The following is a 27,878-nucleotide window of genomic DNA, read 5'->3' on the forward strand; positions in this document are numbered from 1 at the left end:
ATGCGACGGTAGTTTCGTGTCCGGGACTGTCATCGCGTCGATTACGTATCGCTCTTCGCAAGGGACCGTTCTTCCACCCGGTTTAATCGCGACTCGTAAACAGATTCGGGCACGTGAATATCGAAGGGTACGGATATTACTACGCCGCACGTTGCGTGCAAAGGAAGCGAAGGAGATAGAGAGAGAGAGAGAGAGAGAGAGAGAAGGAGAAGGAGAGGATAGGCCGCCAGGCACAGGAAGTGGGTGCGCAGGGTAGGGGGAAAGTCGAAGGCAGTTGAGTCGGTGGTGGCTACATGTGGATATCCGCCGGTCGCGCCGAGAACTTTCGTATCAGGGAACAGGCGTAAACTTATATACTCTCTCCCGTCGAGATCGCGGGACTCGTGACGAATCGCCTCCGTGAAAATCGAGAATCGATTTGCCGTTAACCATGCAGATGGATCCAACGACGTTGCAGCTGATCCAATTCCTCGAGAGGACCGTCTCGTCGGGTGAGTACGAGTGTCGGATTTTTCTCGCACCGTCGTGCCATCGACGTCACCGGATGCCCGGCGATTCTCTCTCTCGAAAAGACGAGCCTCCTCCGCGGAGGAATCTCGTCCTCCGGACGAGAGAAACGCCGAGGTTCATCGAGAGACGACGATGCTCTCTCCCGAGAGTAACGAGTCGCGAGAAGGACGTTTCGCGTGCGCGTCGCAATTCTCCGCCTCGGGGGGGAAAAGAAATTCATCCGCAACGTGCTCGAATTCGCGAGCTGATCCGCCGATCTTTTCGACGTCGCCTCTCGCCGTCCCCCTTTTTTTCGCGGACCAGATCGAGGGCCATTTCGCACGCGGTTCGTACGCGCGATATCGCGCTGTTGCTAGGCGCTTTGTTCGTCGCCGGAAAAGTATTGTCCCGAGTACGAACGACGGTTGTTCTACCCATCTGCACGATAAGTTATATATCGCGAGGCGCTCTTTCGCTCTAACCTATACAATTTCCCCCGCTGCGAACAAAGAATTAATAATACGCCTCTCTCTCGTTTTCAGATAAGAATGAGCTCGTGGCAGCGCAGACTTTTCTGCAGCATGCGGCCGACTCCAATCTTGTGAGTATTCGAAGGGATTGACGATCGAAAAAAAAAAAAAAAAAAAAAAAATAATACGTTGTAATACTTATTATTATTGCGTGTGTTTCAGCATGAATTCGTGCAACGACTCAGCGCCGTGCTGGTTACAGTCGGCGCGAGCCCCGTCGCCCGCATGGCAGCGGGTCTACAGCTCAAGAACCAACTTACCTCCAAGGATCCCGAAATGAAGTTCCAGTACCAGCAACGCTGGCTCACCATCCCTGTTGAAACGAGGGATTATATCAAGAAAAATGTAAGACACGTTACATCCCATACCTTCTATATGGTGTATTATCAACAAGTTTTATCTACTGCCTGATTTGATCAAGAAATAATATTTCATCTTTTGTCTAAAATAAAAAATATTTAATAATTTATCTATCTCTGATATCAAGAATCTGTATAAGAGAATGCGATGTGTTCTTTTTATCTTTATGTTATTATCTTTTTTTATATACATATGTTTATCTCGCTGCTTAAGATAATTTAAAATTGCAGAATAGGAATTTTGTGTGTGTGTGCAAATACCTGGAATATTTAATCATATTTGTGAGAAAGATTTATTATTTCATGTTAAGTAATCTTATAGCGTGTCGAGTCTCTTTAAGAAACATTATCATTTTCTTTTTTAAGTGACCTATGTGGGATATTTATTGTTGCAGATTTTAGGAGCGTTAGGAACAGAAAACAATAGGCCAAGTTCTGCAGCGCAATGCGTCGCTTACGTTGCTGTTGCCGAATTGTCTGTGGGACAGTGGAGCGAATTAATTCCATTGTTGGTTAATAATGTTGTCAACCCGTCCAGTACCGAAATGATGAAAGAGGCCACTCTAGAGACTATTGGATATATCTGCCAAGAGATTGAGAGTGAAGTGCTGGTATCGCAATCAAATGAGATTCTCACTGCTATTATTCACGGTATGAAGGGTTCCAGTACGTCAAATCATGTTCGACTAGCAGCGACAAGCGCCTTATATAATTCCCTGGAGTTTACTAAAGGAAATTTTGAGAAAGAGGTTAGTGTTGGGCATATAATTTTATTGTACAAACATGTGATAAACAATTAACATTTTAATTATACTTACAGTCAGAACGTAACTTCATAATGGAAGTTGTGTGCGAGGCCACTCAATCAGCCAATACTCAAATCAGAGTGGCTGCGTTACAGTGTCTTGTGAAAATTATGTCACTGTATTATCAATACATGGAACCATACATGGCTCCAGCACTGTTTCCTGTAAGTTTCTATTTGACAATTTATACAGTATATAAAAACAATTATACAATATCAGATAATATTGATAATAAAAATAAAGAAAAGTATGTATATTTAATAAAGCTCTCTTATTTCTCTTTTTTCAAATTGCAAAATGACACTTGAGTTATAATTATCTTATTGTAATGTTGTAACATTGAAATTAATTGATAAATTTTTTTTTGCAGATTACTTTAGAAGCTATGAAGTCCGATAGTGATGAAGTAGCACTTCAGGGAATAGAATTCTGGTCGAATGTATCTGACGAGGAAGTTGACTTGTCGATGGAAGAAGGAGAGGCATCGGAAGGAGGCCGCCCACCGCTAAAAGTTTCACGACATTACGCTAAAGGAGCTTTACAATATCTCGTACCGGTATTGATGAAAAAATTAACCAAGCAAGAGGAGTTCGATGATGAAGACGATTGGAATCCCTCAAAGGCCGCTGGAGTATGCTTGATGCTACTTTCCAGTTGCTGTGAAGAATCCATCGTTCCCTTCGTTCTTCCCTTCGTCAAGGATAACATTAAGAGCCCCGACTGGAGGTATAGAGATGCAGCTCTTATGGCGTTTGGTTCGATTCTCGGTGGTTTAGAACCTGCCACGTTGAAACCGCTGGTGGAACAGGCTATGCCCACTCTCATTGAGCTGATGTATGATAGTAGCGTGGTCGTTCGAGATACCGCAGCATGGACATTTGGCCGTATATGCGAGATGATTCCAGATGCCGCGATCAATGAGACTTATCTGAAGCCACTATTGGAATCCTTGGTGAATGGATTGAAAGCCGAACCGCGCGTCGCTGCCAATGTATGCTGGGCATTCACAGGTTTAGCGGAGGCAAGTTACGAAGCTGCTGAAGTGAGCGAAGATGCTACTCAGCCGGAAACATATTGCATGTCACAGTATTTCGATTTTATCATTCAACGACTCTTGGAGACAACGGATCGACCGGACGGAGCTCAAGCAAATCTGAGATCCGCTGCTTACGAGGCTCTGATGGAGATGGTCAAGAATTCACCGCGCGACTGTTACGTGACTGTACAGAAGACTACAATGGTGATACTCGAGCGATTACAGCAGGTATTACAGATGGAGTCGCATATACAGAGCCACTCTGATCGTGCTCAATACAATGATCTGCAGTCGCTGCTCTGTGCAACTTTGCAGTCTGTTCTCCGTAAAGTCACTCCAGAGGACGCACCGCAAATATCCGATGTGATAATGACCGCTTTGCTGTCCATGTTCAACTCGAACTCGTGTAAATCAGGCGGTGTTCAGGAAGATGCGCTCATGGCCGTCTCGACTCTGGTCGAAGTATTGGGTGAAGGCTTTCTAAAGTATATGGAAGCATTCAAGCCTTACCTTTGTCTTGGTCTGAAGAATTATGCCGAGTACCAGGTGTGCTGTGCTGCTGTCGGTCTCACTGGTGACATCTGTCGCGCACTCAAGAGCAAAATAATACCATACTGCGATGAAATCATGACGCTGTTGCTCGAAAATCTCAGCAATAACGCCGTCCATCGATCAGTTAAACCACAAATCTTCTCGGCTTTCGGTGACATTGCCATGAGTATTGGGCCAGAGTTCAAGAAATATTTGGACGTTGTACTACAGACGCTGGTGCAGGCATCGCAGGCTAACGTAGATAGGAGCGACTACGATATGATCGATTATCTGAATGAATTGCGCGAGGGCGTACTCGAAGCTTACACCGGTATTGTCCAGGGTCTCCGCGGTGATGCGAACAATTGTCCAGACGTTGCCATCTCTCTCATCGAGCCGCACGTGCCGTTTATTATACAATTCATCACTTCGATAGCACAGGACCGCGAGCATTCGGACGGCAATGTGTCCGCTTCGGTCGGTCTACTGGGCGATCTCGTAATGGTATTTGGAGCCAAACTATTGCCAATGGTGGAAACCGAGCCACTTAACGAGCTATTGGTTAAGGGTAGGAAGTCGCGAACTCACAAGACTAAACAGCTGGCGACTTGGGCTGCGAAGGAGATTCGGAAGCTCAAGAGTCTCGCCAACGCTACGTCCAGTTGGTAAGTACTGTATATCTCATTTACATTCTTTCAAAATTTAAACGCCGTGCTTAATTACTCGTCGTAATGATCTCTATGCAATTTGATCAAAACGCGCAATGCACTAACACCGTATTTTTTTATTTTGAGTTTGTTCTCCAACTCGTATTTCAGTTTTATTATTCCATTAGAGCGATGAAGTTCATCTTTGTTACTTTTGCTGCTCCTCTTCTCGCGCTTTTCCGCGCTCCGTCTTTATCATGCACATTTTATTATCGTATACATTGTTTTCGGCATTGTGAAGTTTGACGGGCGAGCTTTTCGTAGAGAGGGGTAGGACAGAATTAGGGTAGGATTGTTAGGGGAAAGAGAAAAGGGGGAGGGCGAAAGAGAGATGTAGAGAAAAAGAGAGAGAAAGAAAGAGAGAGAAAGGGAGAGAGAGAGAGAGAAAGAGAGAGAAAGAAAATGCGCGCATGTGAGCACATGAAGGCATTTAAGAATCGTTTCACTATTTACAGGAATGTGCTACTTTCCGTTGTAGCGTTATTTTCTGTTCTTCGGACATTCTGCGTACGCGATTTGAAATGCCCGTTTGAAATTGCCCCTCTCCTCAAAAGAAAGGGCACCGATGAGCGACGGTGACTGATATTTGGCTCGCTTTTGTTGTTTACAGATCACCCCACGGTTGTACTGTCGTGCAATTTGATTTGACTAGAAAGCTATCAAACACAATACAAAGACAACAAGATTGGATGGTGCGGATGCGAGTTGATGGATGTGCGTGAGTCCAAAGCGATGATGACGAAATGGAGTGATGAGTCTGCACTTGTCCCTATCTGGCGACGGTATTTTATCGATATAATAATATCGGTGTTGAGCGCAGCCCATATAATACGAGAGAAAGGGATTTTAGTGAGAAAGCGAGAGTGAGAATGAGAGAAAGAGAGAGAGAGAGAGAGAGAGAGAGAAAGAGAGCGTGCGAGATGAAGAGAGAATAAAAAAAAATAAGTACCTGTCTGCCGGATGCCGACAACGGATGATGAAGAATGCAAGTAAATGTTGCTGATGATGAATGAATTAAGGCCAAGCGAGAAGTCCGCTGAGATGATTTTGATTGCAAGTATGTCTGATACGAACAAACCTGTGGCTTCTATCTGCGTGATTGAGAGATTAAAACTTGAGGAAAGAGAGAACGAGAAAGAGAGAAAGAGGATGACTTCGATGGACGATTACGTGAAATGAGCAGAAGAAGATACGAGAGAATGAGATTCCAAAAGCGCGACAGGAACACCAAGAAAGGTTGGATGGAAAGTATATATATACATATATATATGTATATGAATGACGGAGAGAAAATGAAAACGAGAGACTCAGGGAGAATTTCTGAAATAAAGTGATAGCGTGATAAATACGAGAAAGAGTGTATGAAAAATGTAGTTAAATGAATGTATGCATGTGCGCATCTGTGATGTGTGTGTATGAGAGAGAAAAAAAAGAACAAAAGTCTTTTACTTACGGTGATTTTCGCCGTTGACTCATTGTAAAGCTCTTACCGAGCTTCTCAATGATGTGCATCAAATTTTGAATCGCAGTTTATAGCTATAAGGCTTAGAATTTACGTACGTATGGAAGAGTATCACTTTCCTATATGCAGCGGGATGAATGGGCAGCAAGGAAGAGAAAAAGAGAAAGAGAGACTGAGTGCGAAAGGTCGGAAAGATTGTAAAACTCATAAAAAAAAAAAAACTAGGTGACCCCTGGTCCGATCGTGCTACGCGAGAATCCGCACGTGATCTGTTGCGTAACAGTATGAGATGATGCTGTGTATGTTACTTTTTCCCCGTATGTGAATGTCTGTTGCTGTTGGTTGGATCATTAAAGTTAATATTTTGCCTGGCACAAGTGATTTAGTTGTACCGAAGTCCTCGTCCGGCCTGAACGTAGGAGCAAGTGATATTGAGCGCTCAATCTTATCCTGTCCGCTTTTCCTTTCCTATTAGCCTTTATAACCGGTCGACGTATACGTATATATACAGAATCATTTCTGATTCGTCAGTATCAGTAATCAGTCGAGTACTTGGCGCGATCACGGTACTCAGGAGTGACGCCGCAGACGAGGAGCTTTGCACTGCCATTTGGAACAACCGCTGCACGGCTTGTCCACATTTTTTAAACACTCGTTCCTTCCTTCCCTGTTCGCGAGACGTCTGGGTCACTCTCGAGGTCTGGGTGAGATCGTCTTCCTGGTCACGCGTTGCCATCCCCGTCGTTTTATCCTTTTTCCCATACGATGAGAGAGTCTCGCGGATCACCGGGACTTTGAGAAGATACCGTGATCGCGTTTATAAACGAGCCGAGTGCTGTTAAACGGGTAATTGACATAGTTTAGTGTCGTAGCCTGGAGATGAAGAGTAGCATAGAGTAGAAGATTTCTCTCCGAACGAAATGTGTTTGTTGATGAAATTTAACGCGTGCTACGATTTAAAATCGCGAGGAACCCTTCCACGTTCGACCGGGATGTCTCGAGTACCACGTGGTGTATCTCTACCTCCGCTTATACCGTATCTTTGATGACGATGTCGCGAATTATCACCGTGAATCGTTCCGTAAAATCGTGCAGCCTCCTCGTGGATCTGTTTCAAGATTCGCGAATTATTATTATTTTTTTTTTTGCGACATAACGTGACACGGAATTACGTCACGTCGTCGTCGAGAAACGTGTCTGTGGTAGTGCCATGCATTCCAAATACTTTTGCCAGCGGACATGCCGGACTTTCTTTTCGTAATTTGACTATTTTATAGCGATTTCGTTCGAACACATACATATATAATCGTTTCTTGTCGCAAATTTTTGAGATGCGGAAGGAGATAGTGATGTAGCGTAACGTAGGGGAGTCTTATAAGCTTTTTGAATTTAATTAAACGCGAGCGTGTATGTATTTTTTGACAAACGTCAGCGCGAAAACGCACAGTTCTCAGAAAAAATTTCACTGGCAATCAAGGCAATTAAATGTAGAACGATCACGTTGATTGATCTATATCTCTGTCTCCGAAAATCAGAATTCGTGCATCAACGACGCACGTTCATACCACGTGCGTGCTTAACTAATTCCTTTTTTATATCGATCGAATATTTTACATAACACAATATATCATGACATTTATTATTACAGTATCCCCGCATAAGTATTGCCACGATATTTCATAATCCGGGTTTTTACGAGAAATGAATATATATTTTAGATACTCCTCTCCCTCAACATACTCGTAAATCGCAGAAAAAGAAAATGATTTTTTTTTCTTATTATTTGTTTAAGAAATGTATACACGTAATTCGATATTTTGTTTACGTATCTGCTGTAGATTCAGTAATAATGATAATAATAATAGTGAGATAATAATGTATTATCTTCGACAGATTGTGACATACGAGTATTGCCAAATTGTAAATAAGTAAGTAAAGCTTTTAATCATCGTTTTGAAATCTATCGAGATGTCAAAGTTGAGTAACGTGTGGAAGATATATACTTATATGTATGTGTATATATATATATATATATATATATATATATATATATACATATATATATATATGTATACATATATTGAAATCACTTTTCTCTAAGAGAAGAATAAACTATTTTTCTAAGATGAGATTTTCATATATTGCAAAGTGAAACTTCTTGCGAAAACACAGGAAAACGTTTCGAACTTGTGGCAATATTTATTCGAGCAATTCGATATTTATTTTAAGGCGATTGTCAAATAGCCAATGATTTTCAAATATATGTTGAACATATCTGTAACAATTTTTTTTATGATTTAATAAATTACGCCAAATTATATCAAATTTTACATTAAAAATCCATTAAACGACACACTCGTATACAAATTAAAAAAAAAATATTTCGTATATAGTTAATTATTATTCTGTAAATTTCTTAATATTTATCAAGGAAGTTGATTATTCTCTGTTGTGTCAAAACGCGATGTTTTTAATGCCGAAATTTCGAAATTATCTTTGATGACTTATCGTTTTAACATATGGTTATCACCGATTACACAATTATCGATTCACAAACAATAGCGAATTTTTCGATTACGCTGGATTCGATAGGAGCGCGAGTATCCTTTTCTTTTATACATTCCACTTATTAGCGAAGATTAGGTGAAGAATAAGAGAGAAAGAGAGAATGAAAGCGAGAGAGAGTACCACGACGGAGAGGACAGCGGTGCGTGTTTTTCCGCATCTTTTGCAAAGAACTCGATCGCTCATCTTTTTCTGATTCGCAATCGAGAGTTTGCGAAATTTCTGTGTGTGACGGTCGCCGGAATTCGCAGCGCGTCCCAAATTTGCTGAGATTTTTTTTTTATATAATCAAACTTGTGCTAAATTGTGAATTTGCAATGATCCGAAAATCAGTTGTAATTTTAATATTGATTGACCTTGAATCGATATATATATATATTTGGAGTTTTTATTATCATTAACAAAGAAATCAAGTTTGAGCAAAAGTTGCATTGTTTCAGAAAATGTAAATAATTTAATTTCTATCTATATTGCTATTTTTTATGTTTTTTTTTTGTTAGTATTGACTTGTCCACATATCTAATAATAGAAAATATTATATAGCCTTGAATTCTAAAAATTTGAAGAGGTGAAATTATGCGATTTGGTTTGTCAAATAATACGAACAAAATTTTATAAAATAAAAATATTCTATTCTTTACTAAATTATCTTTAGATATTTGACAATCAAAGATCGTTGAACATTTTTTCTCTCTTCGAGATTAATCGAAATGCTAAAAATATCACTATATTTATAATTATGGTTCTAATTGTTATATTTCTAAACGTATTAAATATTATATTTATCTATAACAGATAATCTGAATCGTTTTCAAAAAGATTGTCTCGGTGCTGACGCGAAATTGCCGCGAATTGCGTCGCCGAATTTATCGAATAAAAAAAAAATAGAAATAGGGGGAAAAAGATAGAAAGAGAGAGAAAGTTAAATGCGAGAGTGGAGCATGAAATTGTGGGTGAATGGATAAACTGAAAATTTGTGATGCCAGAGAAAGAGAGAGAGAGAGAGAGAGAGAAAGAAAGAGAGAACGAGAGGGAGATCGCAGAAGACTAAGCGACGAGATACAAAAGTGACAAAAGATACGAAAATACAAAAAAGAAAAATAATAGATGTATATGCGACTGTGATTTTTTGAAAGAGAGACTCTCGTGTGCGGGGGATCGACGTTCTACCCTGAAGAGAGCACGGTCTTCGCGATCTTTTGCGATCCTTTTGTCGATCGCAGGGACAAGATTCTGACGGACGATCCTGATTTAGCATATCCTACGATCGAAACCCTTCTCTTTTTTCCCTCTATCTCGATAACCTGATCGAGCCTGAAACGCACACGTCGGGATCGTCGGCGAAGAAAAACCCGCTCGCGAATACCGTGTTCTATCCAGGCTGGCTTTGTGATGCGTAAGGAGGTCTTCGTCAGATGGATAATTTTTTTAAAAATTTTCTTTTGTAGATTAAAAATGTTTCTCAATCGATATAAAACCGAAGGATTTTAAACTCCTTTTTTAACAGAGCTTCGGGAGATCCGCGATAAAAGAGATAAGTCTATATGTATATTCCAAACAATCGCATGCCAAAGATTTTTTTCAAAGATAGAAGAGTAACACGCGTGGAGGGGAGTATTAATTAATTGTATAAAAATTATCAGGCTCCGACGCTCTGTGTAGATGATCGCTGTAAGTTATCCTTAAATTTTCTTCGCAAAAAATCTCTAACAATGTTCTTGGCAATATCATTTTTCGCCGTAAGAATATCCTCATGATTATGTCGAGGAAACGACGTGAAACGTCCTTGCGGTGGAAGATCCTCGATGCGTGACGACGTAGACTTTTCGCCAGCACGCGAAGCCAGCCTGAGGAAACCCATAATAGCACGACAAAGCGACTTATTGACTCTTGTCGACTAATTAGTTGTTTAGCCTTTTCATCGTCGAGACTCCTAGAGTGCGTGCGATGCTTACTAGAGCGAACGTACGTGATGAGCGTATTTTAGTATATTTAAAGTCGTGTGCATTACGCTGTATCAGTGATGATGTGCGCTGTGAAGTAAATGAGGAGCGAAATTTATCAAGGATGCATCGATGATTGAAGGAGCGGATCGGGGAGAGAAGATGTTAGTGATGCTGATGATATTGGTGTTGATGATGTTGCTGTTGAGGATGATGGTATAATGATGAGAATGTTGATGATGATGATAATGTGGTTGGCTCGTGATTCGTCGTGAATCGCGGCGTCACGTTTGAGAATGGAGAACGGATCGTCGATGTTGGAGAAACGGAAGCAAGAAGCAAACATGTAAAAGTAAAATATAAATTTTATATCGCGGGGCGGGCCGGATCGCGCCGCTTGTCGGCCTGCGGGATCAATGGAAAATTTTCTGCAAGTGCGATTTTTATATTATTAAAACTAATAATCTGCATAACACATCATTATTCATGTATCTTTGGGTCTACCAGTGATATATAATCAAATATTGAAAATAATTTTTTTCTCTTTGCGATTGCCTTCTCGACTTATTAATGCGATATCATACAGATATCAGAGTACACTTTTTATGAATTTTTTAGATATTAGATCGTTATAATTACATTGCACCAATGGCCGCAAACAGGTAATAGTTGCAACATTGTTGTCTCTCGAATTTTCCACGTGATCCCGCGGGCTCGCGAGCGTCCTCGCGACTTTCCGTCCGCCTGCGGTGTCCTTGTATGTACGAGACAATATTTTCGATAATATTTTTTAACGATCGAGTCGCGAAACACGAGCCCAACGTAGATCTGTTGTTCGATGCGCTTGATATCGCGCGGCGGTGGCGACGAAGCGATGTATCGCAGGAACATACGAGCGCAAAATTATTACTTTTCTTCTTTTTTCCCTTTTGTTCTCGATTCACGATGTTACCGAAAGAGAGAATTCTACCTCGAACCGCATTATAAGTCGCAGAAATTGCGACCTGAAGCGACAGGTCTTTTCCTCGCATCACACGCTTTCTGCAGAGAATTATCGATATTGGGATCCGTCAATTAAAAATTGCGTGTTCCATAGTAATTAATTGTTACATATTGTATACACCGAACGAAAATTCCAATAGCACGATAGCTCCAAGGAAAAACATCTGTTCTGTGTGTAGATCAAATTTGATGTAGATTTCTCTCTCGTTTTCGTGAAAAAAATTGCCGCGATACGGAAGTCCTCACGTTAAAATGTGTCACGTCGAGTTTCCTTGCGATATACGATATTTTTCTGAAGCGAGATGCCGAGAGAGGGAGCGACGCCACCGTCGTGACGAAGTGGGCGAAATAATTAAAATAAAAAAAAAAAATAAAAAAAGCAACAAAAAAAACAGCTGCGTGCGTGGATGACGTCTGGTGCGCTGCGCATGTGATGAATGTCGAGTGCTGCTGCCGATCGGGAGGCGATCGGACCAAAATGATTATAATTGACGCATGGTGAGAAGAAAAAATGTGTCTCTAGGCGACCTATATATGCGTGGGTGAAGCGAAAAAAAAGAGAAATAAAGAGGACGATGCTGAATGTGGACGTCCGCCTGTCGTCATAGCTTCACCCTCTCCTATACAAGCAATTTCCTGGCACTCGATCCGCCGATCTCTGTAGGATAAGGCCCTTTTGCGGCGTGATAAGAGCATTGATCAATCTTTATTGGTGCTTCGCGACGAGCAGAAATCACGGCCTACTCTCGCGACACGCGAGAGATAATCGAATCGCCGATTTTTGAGCGGCGTAACCCTCGCAGATCGAATGTAATCATCAATACTTGCTCAACTCGATGTCCTTTTTGCGCCTACGATCGGTATCGAGCTAAGGGAAAAGCACTAAATTTGTCCGCGTTTCGCGGGTATCTATCGTTTTTTGATTGTACGATCAAATTAAAAAGCAAATTATGCTATTTAAAAAAATGTGATGTCACAGAAGAGATTTTATTTTGTTATATTTAAGAGAAAATTTACATGAGTGTAAAAATTTACAAAATTTACGTAAAGGTGTCAGATTTAATATAACATGCATTTTTTACGACTCAGAGAAAAAGAAATCGGCTACTATATGAGATAAAATAAAATAATTTTTTATGTCATTTAAGAATCGGAAAACATTGTTTGCGATAGCACAGGATGGCAGTCAACATATAAAAGATTTTAGTACAACTAGATATTTTTAAATGTCGCGATTCGGATTTAAATAAAATGGATACGTCAAAATTCTATCAAGAATCTCAAACTGTACGGAACATTTACTCGGTTATTCCATTTAATGTCGTTTTATTCAGAAGTTCTAACTTCTAAACTCCGAAATTCTAAACAGTCAAGTGAATGAAGATAATACATAAAATTTATAGTGTTTCTAGTTTCGGATTTTAAAGCTAAATATATATATATATATATATATATATATATATATATATTTGAGAATTTATGTATGGCCTATAATTTCGAAACTGACGATATATGTATCAGAATCATTTCTCGATTTATCTAACGTTTGAATTCGTGCAAATAATTATTTTTTATTTATTTATAAAAATTAAAAGAAAATAATTCTCTGAAATAAAATCAAAATCGACTATATCTTATGTATGTGAATAAATGTGATTATCGTCTTTTTAGCATTTATTTGTACGTATTCAAAAATTAGGTGAACAATCTAAATTATATAACTCGATTTAAAAAAAAAATAATATTCCTTCTTTTTTCACTTGCTTCTTTAATTGTAAGTTTCGAAACGGTTTCGAAACGACAAGGAACTGATCAGACTACAACAGGAGAGGGTGTGGCATATTCACGTGATGCGTGTATATCGCATTGCGTTATCATTTTATTCCTATTCGGTTTGAATCAGTCATGTGGTGCTTGCGAAGACTGTGTTTCTTGTGAAGATTTATAATTGACAACGAGATAATGTGACTTCAGCTACATCGGTTACGTGAATGCCAGAGCGATCGTGGAATGATTGGAGGACGAGTCTTCGGGAAGTGTGTCTAGCGTATAATCGGTCACATTAATGATCGTTCGATAGACCCCTCATCAAGGCCCCTATAATAAATCGCGGCGCAATCGGTCGAAAGTTTTCGCAAAATCACGAAGACGTTTTCTTCGCCGCTCGCATAATCTCGATGCACGATGCATTGTGCACGTTACATTGTATACAGGATCAATTCGATTGCATATCACTTAAGACATTAATGTGGCTGACTGTACCGATGAATGCGAGAGACAAGAATTATACGAATCGCCAAGCGACAGTGCCATATAATATTCAGAGTCATTTCGACTGTTATTTCTTCATCGTTTGATTTGTCTTTCTTCAGAGACGCGAGTTTCGAAATGCGACAAAAGCGCTCGCGATCTCGTATACAGGAATGCGCAATGAAAGGTGAAACGAGATCTAATCGACGGAAATTGCGGAAATTGCTTCCTGTTTTTATTTCATGATTTCCTTTTTTTTCTCACAGAACACGATGGCCCGAAAATAAATTTCATTTGAAATCTGTATACACGCAGTGATGCCATTATTACCAGTCGCCGCTCAAATATATCAAACATATAGCCGTCACACCACCCTTTTTCGACATCTTTTTTATATTTATCGCATTTTGTTTAAGAACATTTTTGGAGCAGAAATTTAGAATTTAAAGCATTAAAATTTTATTTTTTAATTTAATTTTTTTTACAAACGTTCTGCAGATTATTACTTATATAAATTGTTATGCTCACGTGATATATAATTCTATATTATTATCATAAATTTATATAATCTAAGAATTCTTTATTTTCTAATGGAATTAAAAATTCGTATTGTGACGAAACGAATATCGCATCTATCCAGAGGGAATGGGAACGAAGAGGGTATCAAATCGTCGCATCGTGTGTCCGTAACACGGCATGTGCCAGTATTATTCTTAATCTCTTCTAAGCACCTTTAACCCAATTGAATTAGAAGGACACACCCCGCGACACACAGACTAACTATCCGTCTATCGCGTTAAATACGTTCTTTCATCCAGTGCAAGAGTGCGTGTGCAGTTGATCGTAATTTCGAGTCATCTAAAAGTGTCATTATTTATAGTTATAAATATTTCTTTGCGTATATTTTTTTTAATGAAACAGATATGTATGTGACTTAATTTAATTATATTATAGTTTTACAAGGATTGAGAGACATTTGCAATTTGTGTTTGTTGATTTTTGCAAATCTTTCGTAACTATTTAAAATTTCAATCTATGCAAAATTAATCTTTTATATATATTTTTTATCATAAATTTAGAAAAACAATTTAATTTACGTTCTATATAATTTGTGTATTTTTGGAATAATAAGTTAGATGTTAGATGAATAGATTATAAATCTATATTCATGATGTAATTAAAATGATCCCAATACTGCAAAAATACTCAAACATCAAAGTCGGCAATTGGAAGAATACTCGAACTCATTAACGTATTTTGGACCCGTGTCCTGTTAATAGAAGACGAATCGCGGCGAATCGCCGTCAGCGCCGAAATCGTTGAGGGTGCATGGTGCATTTTTTACAAATCTACGAGAGAGACATCATTCTCTCGCACTTTTATTACGGAGGAAGACGGACAAGACGATGCAACGCACGTCACATCAGTCGTATCTATCCACGGATGGAGGCTAATGCACGTCACGTGACGCCTTTGTAAGGTATCATCGAAGCTTTTTCGATAACGCGTGGGACGAAGTCAAAGTTCACCGAAATGGAGGGAAAGAATGATAACAGCTCGATACAGGCCGATAATACCAGAGTTGCGAAGGATAATGTAAGTATTAATTTTTATTCGGTTATTTTTATACGAAAGTTATCTTCCCTTGTCTTTATTTCAATTTTCGATTATTTTGCCTATTATTCTGCATCGACTTCATGGAAGCGAAATTCTATGTTAGAGATGACATTAATTTTTCGCATACTTGCGTAATCTCTCTTGGTTGAATAATATTTAAATCATTTTTGCTTAAATGAGTCATGGACATTTTACAATTTCTAAGTTGATTCTAGATAAAGAATCTAAAGAAAAAATTTTCAATAGCAGCTCTGTTTTTTTACCACCCTGTTTGATCACAAATCGTAGAGTCTAAAAAAAAATCAGAGAGAATTGATTGTTCTTTAATTAAAACATTTGAAAATAATTTTTATGAGCGATTAAAAATAAAAAAATTTTTCGAAAATTAAGTTTTATATAATTGAAACATAAGTATTATAAATATTTTTCAATTAATTTTATTTTGCTAAATTTAATTTTGACCTAAATTTTACTAATTTTCAGTAGACATAATGCTTAAAAATTAATGTTGAAAATTAAAAAGTGTCCAATTAAAATTCCAAATTGGTCAGAGAATTCATAACTCATTTACAAATACAGATACGACAGCAATAGGATGTTCTCTGTAGCCATTTAATCGCGAATCGCGCTTCTCGCGAAATGCCTCATAGGATAGCTTCGATCTCGATGATCTTCTGCCGATCGTCGGGGAGTTTGGTCGTTATCAAAAGCAGTTGTTGTGGCTGGTCTGTCTGCCGGCATGTCTGCCCTGCGGTTTCTGCGCTTTTAATCAGTTATTCATGGCGAATACACCGCCGCATTGGTGCAAGATACCGGGTCTGGAGCATATGGATGCTGCACGCAGAAAACGTCTCGCCATTCCTGTGAGTCAGGTGCAGTCGATTGTGCGAGAGAGCTTGTTTTTTCGATGCTTTGCGACAAAATTATGTGTCCCAAATAATGATGTGTAAAAATTGACGATTATATACCGATGTATCACATCTACTTTTTCAACTGTGACCGATCAGAGGACCATATTATCTTCTGTGCATATTTAATATGTGTAGTAGTTGTTAGTCTTGTCGATGTATCCCTCTTCTATTTAATTTTTATTGTTGCATTCCCTTAGCAATTTGTTTCCTTCTCTGTACAAGTTCAATCAAGCCAATTAATCGCATCGTATCCTATCGTTATTCAATTGCAATTCGAGTTGTGCCTAGTTAGCGCTTGAAACCATGCTAAGCAACGCAAATTATTCTGAATTCCTTTTGTAGTGTGTCATTTCTTCAGCAAGGCTAGAAGATTGAAGAGCCGATAAATGCAACGTTGTACATGTGTACAATCTCCTTTACCTAATAGAATTTAACGTTAAATGGAAATAAGTAAAACCTTCCATTTGTTTCACGTGCAATCGACCCCATCGATAGGATCGATTCTGCCTTACGGCTCGAGCATATAGTGAATGTATTATTCATACAATGTCGCGCGGCGTGACGCTAAAAGATGTAATATGAATGCAGGACGACAACGGGACCTATAGCCAGTGCACACGATATGACGTCGATTGGATGACGACGGAGAACAACTCCGTCGTGGCGACGTATTCGTCAAATAATTCCTCGTGGTCCATCGTGCCCTGCGATCACGGCTGGGAATATGAGACCTCCGAGGTGACATCGTCTATCGTCATTGACGTATGTCATGCGTCCAGTTGTAATGACAAGTTTATACAATTTTTTTCTGGTCTTTATATAAATTGAATCTTTTCGCGAATAATATTTAACAGATTTTCATCAAAGTGCTTTACAATTTTATAACTGGAGAGATAGTCTCGCTCATTTTTAATACAAGGTACAATTAAATAATAATGTACAGTCTTTTTACGGAAATGAGTAATTAGAAATATTTCATTTAGAGAAATTCTAAAATATAAGAATAAATTTATACACAAGGAAAGAAAAAGAACTGTTCGAACCAACAAGTGTACGCTTATGTTAGAAATTCGGCTGTGTTACAGTTCGATCTCGTTTGCGATCACGCAATCTATCCAACGATTGGCTTGGTTGCTCTTAATATGGGGGGCCCTATAGGAGTATATCTGTTCGGTACATTAAATGACAGGTAAACTAGAGCTCGGTTGACAGTTCAATTTTCATTAAAATTTAATTTCTTTCAAAGATTTAAAATTCTGTAGATAAATAGAGCCATTTATAAAAAATATTCCATATTTGTGTTTTAATTATATCTACCTTTGCTATAGATTATTTATCTTATTAAATTTTAGTGCCGTATTTAAATGTCATTATTTTGTTAGAATCGGTCGAAGATTATCTTTCTTTACGTGTCTGGCAACGCTAATAACCGGGGGCTTTCTGACGGCGATAACAAACAATTTTTGGACTTGGGCTTCTACGCGCTTCGTCATCGGTTTGACGATACCAGCAATTTATCAAATACCTTTCATTATCTGTAAGCAATTAACTTTTGTAATAAATAAACATTTTACTGAAATATTGCTACACTAATAACATAATAAAAATATTTGATGAGAGCTAAGCTTTATCGATACTTGTAATAGAACTTGGTAACGATATCTTTTTTAATAATTATTAATTAATATTTATTAATAACTTTATTTCCGCAGCCTTAGAACTCGTCGGCCCAAATTACCGCTCATTCGTGACTGTTATGACTTGTACTTTTTATACAATCGGTCTCTGTATGCTAGCAGGCGTCACTTATTTAATACGCGGTTGGCGAATGCTTGCCATAACCACGAGTGCACCATTCTTGATTTATTTTTTTTACTGGTGGTGAGTGAACAGCACAAACAGTTAATATTGTCATTAACATTTCTAAACGCAGATTACATAAATTATTTATTAGATTATAGAAATTACGTAAATTATATAATGTATTTATATAATATGCAATTGTAATGAATATGTAATATTTGCGATTCATAAGAATTATTTTTGCATAATAAGACATCTGTTTTTTCAATATTATTAAATTAGTATGAAATTAAGATCTATAAAAAAATAATTTAGAAACATCTGCTTAGACATTCTATTTAGTTCTACAATTATTATTCAAATCTTCGTCGAAATGTATTCTTAATTATTCTGAAATAATTCTGACAATGAGTAATATAACTCGAAAGTTTTTATCTTAATTTATTATTCATACACGCACACGTGTAAGATCAGAGATTATTATAGGTTTTTACCGGAATCACCGAGATGGCTATTAGCAAAAGGTCGCCTAAGCGAAGCTAATGATATTCTCGAAACTCTGGCTCGGGTAAATGGCAAAGAGCTCCCAGCATCGTTTACGCAAAAACTTCGTCAACGCATGACAATGTCGAGATCGAAGAGTGAGGAGGAAAGATTGCGAACTGGACCCGGTGTCCTCTCGCTCTTCAAAACACCGAATATGCGTCTCAAGACATGTCTTATCACTTTAAACTGGTAATTCGAAGCGTAGAAAAGTCTATCAATTTTAGATATAGCAAAAAATGCGCAATATATTCGTATATCGATCCTTATTCTTTTCTCTTCTTATTTTTATTCATCATTTCGAGCTCATCTGTTTATAGTTTATTAAAAAAAGACAAGCTTCGCATAATTATTTTCTTCTAACGTATTGTTCTTCACATACGATCATTTTGTAAATCTTGATTTTCTAATCAATCATAATCAATTTAAAAATTCAGTAGATTAAAATCCATTGATTTTATTTATTACATAATCATCTATTTTTAATTAGATTGATTTCTAGAATGTTGGATGTTGGTATCTAGAGATAATATAACGTGATAATTTTTTTGACGTGCGAATGAATTTCATCTTATTATGATTAGGTTTGCTAACAATATGGTGTACGTCGGTCTTTCTTATTATGGTCCGGCATTAGGAAATGAGGAACATCTGAGTTTTCTCTTTTCTTCCCTCGCCGAGATTCCCAGTTACATCGCTTGTTGGGTTGTAATGGATCGATGGGGCCGTCGATGGCCTCTTTGTCTTTGCATGGTCGTGGCTGGAGTATCGTGTATCGCCACGGTGCTGTTGTCACCCGGTACGCACCGCTGCCCAATCAGTCGATGACTTGATTAATTATCAAGAATAGCAATTTAATTAGTTGGTTGGTGCTACATAGCGATATTGCTGAAAGCACTAAGTTACAACAGTTGATTAATATCGTATAAGTTTTATATGTTAGAAGAGATAACTTTGATATATCTCAGTTTCACAATTACTATTACTATTTCTATAATAAATGTCTCTCATTCAAGATGCTGTTATGGAGACCTTGGTATTGTTTCTCATATCGAAATCTGCAATATCGGCGTCTTTTCTAATTATTTATCCCTTCGCCGGAGAACTCTACCCCACGCAATTGCGCGGAGTTGCTATTGGTTTCTCCGCATATATCAGCGGCCTCGGACTCATCATTATACCCTTCGTAACATATCTCGTGAGTCTGCAATGAATTCTATTTTAGTATAGTAATTATAAAAAGTATCTCTTTACAAAATTTATTAAATTATATTAAGTCATTAATTATTCGCTGACTTATTATTGTAATTTATTATCTTATTGATTTTTTATTAGATGCGAAATATATACGGAATTTATTTACTCATATTATTGCGAGTTAGATTTTGGTAATAAATAGAAAATTTGCGAATGCGATTCTTTTCAGGGGAAAGAGAATCTTGTCTTGCCTTTAGTCATCTTAGGTGCCATCTCAGTTATTGGTGGTGTATCCGGATTGCGGTTACCAGAAACATTACATCATCGTTTGCCGCAAACCATTGAGGAAGGAGAATTATTTGGGAAAGATTGGACGTGCGCGGATTGCATCCGCTGTGTCCCGACAAAGTACGTGTTAATAATAAATTATTAATTATCCAACTTTGAGCTTATAGAACACTAGAATTTGAATTTATTCTTTCCAAAAAATCTCTCTGATTTATGAATGTTAATAAAGTCAAAATATAATAAATAAAATAAATATGATTTTGTATATGTAAAATTAAATTTAACATTATATCTTAATAATGCAATTATTTTTCTTTATGATATATTATATCTACAATTTTTGTTTTTGTTATATTTTCATTTGGTTATACTTAAAGTTTATTAAAATGTTCTCCAGGCCATCGTCGGTTGCAACTTCTTACGAAGATTTGTCGATGCGAGAAACAGTAGAGATGCACGAAGTACCTAAAGTGCCATTTTCTTCATCTATTTTGGAAGAACAACAATGGTCGAGCACTGCGAGTGTTCGCCGTGTGGTTCGCCAATCTAGCGTGATGGATACTCAACGCGATTCCGATGGGACCATGAAGATGACCTATTGGTTTTAACTTTGAACACTTGGAATCTCTAGTCAAGAGAAAAACTGAAACAATCTTTTTATCTCTCTTTATCGCATTTATGGGTGAAGTATTTTTCAATGCTGATTTAAAAAATATTCCATTTTCTCTTATATGTTATTAATTTATAAAATCATTGAATTATACAAAGAACTAATATTCTATCAAATAAATGTTATTTTAGTAAAACTCGCGCACTGGACAAAAAAAATAGGCCTAATCAATATATTTCTTTTAATATTGTGAATATGATGAAATCTCTAAATAACATAAAAAATACAAATTCACATAACAAAAAATACAAATTCACAATAGCATACATGATATATGTAAGTGTGAGAGATTATCAGGGAGAAAAGTGCAATAAGAAACTCTACATATATCTTTCCTTTCAAATTGCACATAACTACGCACGTAGCATATAAAATCTTTAAGGAATAAATAATTAATATAAATGAAAGAGAAATAAAGGCAAGAGAGCGTCACGATCGATGTGTCGTGTCCACGATGCAGTTTATTCACATTCGGTATACAAAACACGAAGAATAACGAGAAAGATGAAGAATGAGAAGAATTAATCTCGAGTGCCTTCGAATTTTTTGGGCAGATAAGACCGGGATAAGATCTTGCCGTCGCGTTTTCAGGTATGTCCCTCCCACCCATCAAGTCGATTTACAGACGAGTGGTCCTGTTGTAGCAGCTGTAAGCAGGAGAATCACTGTATGCGATTGCAACGCGTAATGTTTCGCGTGTACGCTTTCGTGCGCGAGTCGATTTACCTCTCCAGTAGTCGCCGCTTCAGCTCGGGCGGATAAGAGACATAGATATAATGATCGGGCATGTTCTCGCTCGACAGGGGTAAATTCTCGTCCCCGTGATCGCCCTTCCGTCTTTCCAATCTGCCCTCGCCGTGAATATTTGGATCGTGCAACGGGGAAGTACTCGAGCGATCCGTGCTCCCGTTGTAATCCATGCTTCCGGTACCATCCAGTCTGCCTTCGTCCGCGGTGCTACAATGAGAAAGTAGAAGAAAATCAGTTTTTTTTTTATATTAAAATAAGGTAAATAAATGACGTGAAATATACATGGAGTGTTCTAATGATAAGACTATAGTTAACATGATTATTTTTATTCCAAATTATTTAGAAGTTTCCACAGCAAAAAAAGAAAGAGTAGATTCTTTTCCACATTTGAGAATTATTACATACTTAAAAATATTTTTTAACATAGCTTTTTTTAATCGCTTATTTACTATTTATTTATTGTACAACAATAATGTGCATTGTATATAAAATGATATAACACTGTATACAGAGAATTACTTTAAAAAAATTTGCGCGTTTAATATGTTATATACGTTTTATTAAGTACGATATCAGCTATTTATAGTCGAATTTTTTTACTCGATATAAACAAGGTACTCCTTATCTTTATAGGTTTATACTAACTAAAACCTCGTATCAATTTCTTTTAACGATGTAAGGTAATTTTAGCGATCTATCCGGAGTTTCTGGTGAAAGGAATAACGAGGAATTTTATTTTCGGCACGACGTACTTGAAGCAGACCCAAATGACGTAGTAACACGCGTAGATGGACGAGAACAGAACCAACATGAAAATGGTCAGCAGGTACCAGGGTGTGTGACGTTGCGGCCTCTTCGTGTCCTCCCAGTATCTGTCACAACTGAGATACCAGCAGATCGCGCGATTTAGCTCCCCTATCAACACAAATGATGACCGATAATCAGCAAATATCAACAGCCGCATCATCAGCCGTGTGTTTTCGTATGTATAATTAATTAATACGTACCTTCGATCTCCTGGAAATCCCGCACAGAAAGATTGGTAAGCAATCCGGCGATGCAATCGCGCACAAGTATCTGTTGGCAATCGTGCGATAAATGTATCATTATATTATTGACATTTATAGATAGGTGTGTCTGTTTTATAATATTAAACTTAATTAAAGATTGCATATATTATCATTAAATCATAGTTTCAATGTCGATTTGATTGTGTTGATTATGTTGAACTAAATTATTTGATTTTTAATATTATAAACGGATATCAACAGTCAAGAGAGAGTGTGCAAACTCTTATTAGCGCCAGATTATTATATTTTTTTTGATAAAATGATACTACATATATTTTTGATAAAATAATAAGCTATAATAAGTATAATGCTCACTTCGCACTGGGTCTTCAGCTTTTGCAGCTCCTCCGGCTTGCAGTGAGACTTGATCTTTCTCAGATGCAGCCTTCGTCGTTTCTGTTTTTTGTCCACAGCAGGTAGTGCTGCCTCCACCAGGTCTTCCTCGTCTTCCGCGTCCTCTTCGTCATCCTCGTCTTCGTCCTCCTCGCCGTCACAACCATTGCTCTTGTTGTCCGACCCGGCGATCTCGTTATGATAGGACGATCTCGCCAGTCTGTGATTGTGCATGTCGCCGCCGTCATCGCGATGACAATAACGTTGCAGATTCGTCACCGCACCACCGCCAGCGATGGTGCAGGACTTGCCCGCGGGATACATCCTGGCGAGGCCACGCGATTCGCATGGCACGATGGAAACGCCACGCTGCTGTTGCTGCTGTTCGGTATTTTCGCGCCACACTTGGATATCGGTATTCAGGTGGCTGCCGTCGTCGTCCACCAGGTTCTCGAAGTCGCGGTTGCCCAGCACATCGCAGCGCATGATGTCGCAATAATCCGCGAGGCATACCGCATCTTCAGCCTGAAAGATGCACACGTCTTGCATACACATCCGCTTTGAATTCCAACATATTTCTGATCGAAATTTTTGGCTCGTTAGTAATTGAAGATTTAATCTGCCAAGATAAAGGCTAACAATAAGGAAAATTACGAAATTATTTTTAATTTAAAACAAGAGTTAAAACTCTACGAAGAAATTATATAATCATGTATATTATGCTTTCTAGAAATTAGATTATTAATAATTTTTGTATGGTAAACATAATGACTGTTTATATTTTTACATATTTTTTTTTAACGCTTACCGTATTAACATTGCTTTTGTGTCTGTTATCGAAATGGACGTCCAAGTGTTTTTCGGCATAGAAGGACTTGCCGCAGAGGCCGCAGGTCCATTGCGAGGGTCTGTGTTGATGCTTTGCCTTTTGTTGCGGTCGAAAGATATCTCGACTTTCGTGAAATGGACATTCCAGTGGCAATTCTACCTGATACTTCTTCAGTATTGGCATCCATCTCTGAAATTTTAACGTACCTCAGATCGTTTCTCCTCATTATCTTTATACTTAAAACTTGTGATTTCATAAATTATTATTGAAATTATATTTTCAATTTTCAGAAAATAAATGGAAACCGATCTATGTTAATATTTAATTCTCCAAATAAGCCATAATTTTTGCATTAAATTATTATTTGAAAAATATTATAAATAGCTTAATTGATTAATTAGATAATTTCAATCAACAGATTCGTTCTTACCTTGTGAACTATCCTTCTCACTACGGACGCTCGATCGCGGGGGCATGATATTTTAAAGACGCTGGGACCAGGCCATGGAATAACAGATAGAAGCAGCACTGCCAGAACCTATCAGTAATAGTATGTATTTAATCATATGTTTCTTCGATATTATATAAAAAATAAGAAAACATTTTTTTTCTCCAAAGATTGCAAAAAAGTTGCAAATCATCGATTACCTGTCGTATCACGATAAATGATTGGTTCGAAGAGCGAGTTTCTTGTAATTTATATTTGCATATTTATAAACGGCATAATAATTAATTTATTAGTAGTTTCTTTTAATATTATGCGGTAATTCCTTCATACACATGCATGATATTTTAATTAGAGTCGTACATTATACGATCGATTATAAATGCTAAAAGTTAGAAGTATATACGCACCACGAAATGTATCAACCTTATATACTCCCTAACAATATAGAACAGGAGAGTATTCTCTTTCAAGCACACATGCATAAATAATATGCAATCGATAAATACGTCATCACTCGCTCGTATACATTAACATTTAATCAACTGTGTCTAATCATGACGCGAGAAAACGTGTGTTATTCTGTTGTATACAAAAGCTATGACCTTCGTTCTTTCGTGAAACGATTTCGAATTCGCTCGATGTGTCTAGAGCGATATCAAATGGATACGAGCAACGCTAGAACATGTAAGAAAATGTTGTATTTACCTCGAGGTGAAAGGGTTGGGTCTTCATTCATATCCCAAATGCTGCGTGCAAGAGTGATCCGGTGCGACGATTACTGTTTCGAGACTGTCCAGTTTCCTCACAAAGATCGTTTCTTTATGCGAATAGTCGCCAGCCGAGGGTGTACATGGGTTGAAACGGGGGAGAACTGCAGGGTACACGTCGACATGGCGGTCACCCTTGGGCGCAGGTTTCAAGCGTATGCAGGGGTGTCGCATTGCTGGTGTTTGTTGCTTTAGGGAGATAGATAAGTAGGTATAAGAATAAAACTTGCTGCATATGTATCATAAAAGTTAACATATTATGAATATCACAATTTTTACATATTGCATATTTATGTATTGTATTTACACATATTTAAAATAATATATTATTCATAGGATTATAAAAATATTAATAATTTATAAAAATATTGCGCACGACATACCTATTTACATTTCTGTCTTTATTTTTCTGATTTTAATTGATGTTTTTGCATTGCATACAATTTTTGTATTAATGATTTCTCGTGCAAACTTTATGATAATACTTTTTCTGAATTTAAATTTAAAAATTATTTAAATGTTAAATGCGAAAAAATAGCACATTGTATAAGCATAATAAAGTATAAATATATAATTTTTTGAAATTTCCGTTGTTTTGTTACTACTAAGTTTATATAATTTTATAATTTTAGTATAGTATAAAATTAATATAAATATATACTATATTAATTTCTCTCTCTCTCTTTCTCTAGAAATAAATTTTATATTTTATTTTAATTTTTCGATACTGAATGACATTTTTCGTGAGACGATCCTGCCTTGGCAAGCGTCATCGGCGTCGGCGTCGGCATCGATGAAGATGCGTCGGCGCATTAACGTTTCCGCAAGCTCAAATTGACTATCGTGTAGGAATAGTAAAATTAGCGATTTTATAAAGAAATATAAAGAATTATGTTATTTTATGCAGTAAAATCTGTAGTAATTATTTCGCATAATTATTTTGGATTATTCGGTGCACTTTATTGCAAATTAAACTTTATTTAAGCGAATGAGCTAATACGAGGTGTGATCAAAAAATACCCAAACTAATTCTGTTATTAACAAACTTTATTGGTTTAATACAAACATCTAATCTCCTTCAAAGTACTCTTTTTGCGTATCTATACACTTATGTCAGCGGTTCTGCCATTGTTTAGAAACATATTCGCTTGAATCTTGAATCGTCTCGATTCAAATTTATTCCGTGTTTAACTAACTAATTATTAATTTAACTAATTGTTGAATTAATAAATTAACGGTTTCAGATCGTTCTTTATGCTAAAGGAAAAATGTCAGATAATATTTTGAAGGTCGAATCCCTATTACATATATTACAGAACCAGTTTGGATATTTTTGGATAATACCTCGTAAAAGCTTAAATAACAGGATTGAATAATCTTATAATAAGTCAAAAGATATTTCAGATATGATAAAATGTGTACATTTTTATTTTGTCTTTAATGATGAAACAAAATAAAATATTTGATAGTTACGAAATTATGGTGAATAATTACAACATTATGATAAAATTTGAATAGTTAACAAAAAGAAATGTACATGTAGAGTGAGTTATAAAAAGAACAGAATTTGAAATAAAAATGGGAAAAATATTAGCTTGAAAAAAAGAAAAGAAATAACGATTTTATCGCGAGTTGAATTCCTCCAAGGTTTTGTCAGGTAGAAGGACAAGTTAATCCAAAATCATCCTTTCACCAATAGTTTTTCAATCTAAAAGTGCCAAAGCAATACAGGTAACAGGTAGAAAAAGTGCCAACCGGTGCCTCTGAAAAGGATGAGGCAATCTAACTCTAAGAAAAACTAGTCCCAAAATAAATTAAATCAGGTAACAAGCCAAAGTCGTATATTATAGAGGCTAACAGAAATTGGTAAAACCGAAAGTCAAAGAAAAAAAAATGCAATTACAAACTAAAAAGATTACGCATAGCATAGAAAATAAAAAAGCAATAAACAAAATAGAATAATTTAGAATATCTGAAAGCTTCTAAATTATTATTGCTTTATGTGTAAGAAAAATATCGCGTTTTATTACATTGTCAAACAATTATGATAAGCATGATGCATTTTCTGTTCCAAGTGTAACGCTAGATGGCAAGAAGATGCAATATCTTGTCTTCGAAAAGAGTTACTTTATTCAAAACAAGGTCATATACACACATATACTCTTTCAGTTTAATATTAAGCAGTAGAAAATTTGAATATAAAATGCAATTTACTTATTATAAGGCATATACATGTCTAATTTCTTATTTTGTTATATGCAAATGTATCTACATTAATTAATAAATTAATTAATATATAACATCATGTGACAGAAACATACCATTCTAGAGTATATTGTAAATGTAAATGTAATAGTAATTAGAAAAAGTGCAAAATCACAAGTGATATCTTATCTCTCACTTTCAATAATAAAGCAAACAATAACAGTAGTAGATTACCGACTGCCGACTGATATATTTATACGATAATAATTAAATTGCAGTAATCGTCAGGAACGAATAATAAAATTGTGTCTTATATTATAAGCAAGAGTATCAATTCTTATATGCAGATGAGAAAGTTTCCTTGTTATATGCATCGCTTACGTAAATATTGCGTAAATGCTGCGAAGATATTATATATGTATACAAACATGTATATAAATATTTGTATATCCATGTGTTTTAATCAAGGCTGTCTAACAAGATCTAATAAAAAGATCTTACGTAAAGTTCTCTCATAGTTTGTTATTATATATTTATTTATATTTATATATATACATATTTTCTTGTCTATCTCAATTCCTATTAAATTAATTGTATCTTAGATGGAAAGAAGAATGGAAAATTAACTTCAAAAATGAAATAATATTTTCTTTATCATATATTTCTCTTTTGAAATGTCACAAATTTTCCTATTTTTTCTGTCTGTAGCGGAACTTTTAATGCGCACTTAAGAACTATATATATAATTCAAAATTCATTTTTATATG

General features: G+C 36.8%; 3 protein-coding genes and 1 long non-coding RNA gene across 10 annotated transcripts; 2 read left to right on the top strand and 2 right to left on the bottom strand.

The window, feature by feature from the left end:
* The first annotated feature begins 89 nt into the window (after positions 1 to 89).
* Fs(2)ket (Importin subunit beta Fs(2)Ket) lies at positions 90 to 15,101 on the top strand. Of its 3 annotated transcripts, none has more exons than XM_083044577.1 (7): positions 90 to 491; positions 1,032 to 1,090; positions 1,182 to 1,364; positions 1,774 to 2,127; positions 2,199 to 2,348; positions 2,555 to 4,416; positions 14,961 to 15,101. In XM_083044577.1, coding segments are annotated over exons 1-7 (2,670 nt in total). In that variant the 5' UTR covers positions 90 to 430; the 3' UTR covers positions 14,962 to 15,101. The 3 variants fall into 3 exon arrangements, with proteins under 3 accessions (XP_082900703.1, XP_082900702.1, XP_082900701.1); XM_083044576.1 differs by lacking the exon at positions 14,961 to 15,101 and adding an exon at positions 5,069 to 6,291; XM_083044575.1 differs by lacking the exon at positions 14,961 to 15,101 and having other exon boundaries at positions 2,555 to 4,420.
* On the bottom strand, positions 1,963 to 5,069 carry LOC145939938 (uncharacterized). Of its 2 annotated transcripts, none has more exons than XR_014425925.1 (3): positions 4,912 to 5,069; positions 2,197 to 2,346; positions 1,963 to 2,104 (listed from the first exon to the last, which is right to left on the bottom strand). It is a non-coding gene; the product is annotated as an uncharacterized LOC145939938 (long non-coding RNA). The 2 variants fall into 2 exon arrangements; XR_014425926.1 differs by having other exon boundaries at positions 2,197 to 2,356.
* Positions 15,102 to 15,136: 35 nt separating the features above from the next.
* On the top strand, positions 15,137 to 21,010 carry Cart (Carcinine transporter). Of its 3 annotated transcripts, none has more exons than XM_083044578.1 (11): positions 15,139 to 15,276; positions 15,948 to 16,169; positions 16,797 to 16,970; positions 17,294 to 17,397; positions 17,591 to 17,745; positions 17,921 to 18,089; positions 18,498 to 18,746; positions 19,139 to 19,353; positions 19,571 to 19,752; positions 19,981 to 20,159; positions 20,437 to 21,010. In XM_083044578.1, exons 1-11 carry the CDS (start codon positions 15,214 to 15,216, stop codon positions 20,645 to 20,647), a joined length of 1,923 nt encoding a protein of 640 aa, XP_082900704.1. In that variant the 5' UTR covers positions 15,139 to 15,213; the 3' UTR covers positions 20,648 to 21,010. The 3 variants fall into 3 exon arrangements, with proteins under 3 accessions (XP_082900706.1, XP_082900704.1, XP_082900705.1); XM_083044579.1 differs by having other exon boundaries at positions 15,948 to 16,160; XM_083044580.1 differs by lacking the exon at positions 15,948 to 16,169 and having other exon boundaries at positions 15,137 to 15,276.
* A 140-nt stretch (positions 21,011 to 21,150) lies between these two features.
* Positions 21,151 to 25,054, bottom strand: LOC145939937 (uncharacterized). Of its 2 annotated transcripts, none has more exons than XM_083044581.1 (8): positions 24,845 to 25,054; positions 24,122 to 24,229; positions 23,671 to 23,880; positions 22,845 to 23,387; positions 22,467 to 22,536; positions 22,212 to 22,374; positions 21,436 to 21,666; positions 21,151 to 21,374 (listed from the first exon to the last, which is right to left on the bottom strand). In XM_083044581.1, the coding sequence occupies exons 1-8, from the start codon at positions 24,869 to 24,871 to the stop codon at positions 21,329 to 21,331; spliced, it is 1,398 nt and encodes a 465-aa protein (XP_082900707.1). In that variant the 5' UTR covers positions 24,872 to 25,054; the 3' UTR covers positions 21,151 to 21,328. The 2 variants fall into 2 exon arrangements, with proteins under 2 accessions (XP_082900707.1, XP_082900708.1); XM_083044582.1 differs by having other exon boundaries at positions 21,151 to 21,356; positions 24,845 to 25,053.
* Between the last annotated feature and the right edge of the window lie 2,824 nt (positions 25,055 to 27,878).

Source organism: Prenolepis imparis, unplaced genomic scaffold (assembly GCF_030444845.1).
Source record: "Prenolepis imparis isolate NDT839.2.m4 unplaced genomic scaffold, iyPreImpa1.0 SCAF_8, whole genome shotgun sequence".
In the NCBI taxonomy this organism is placed as follows: Eukaryota; Metazoa; Arthropoda; class Insecta; order Hymenoptera; family Formicidae; genus Prenolepis; species Prenolepis imparis.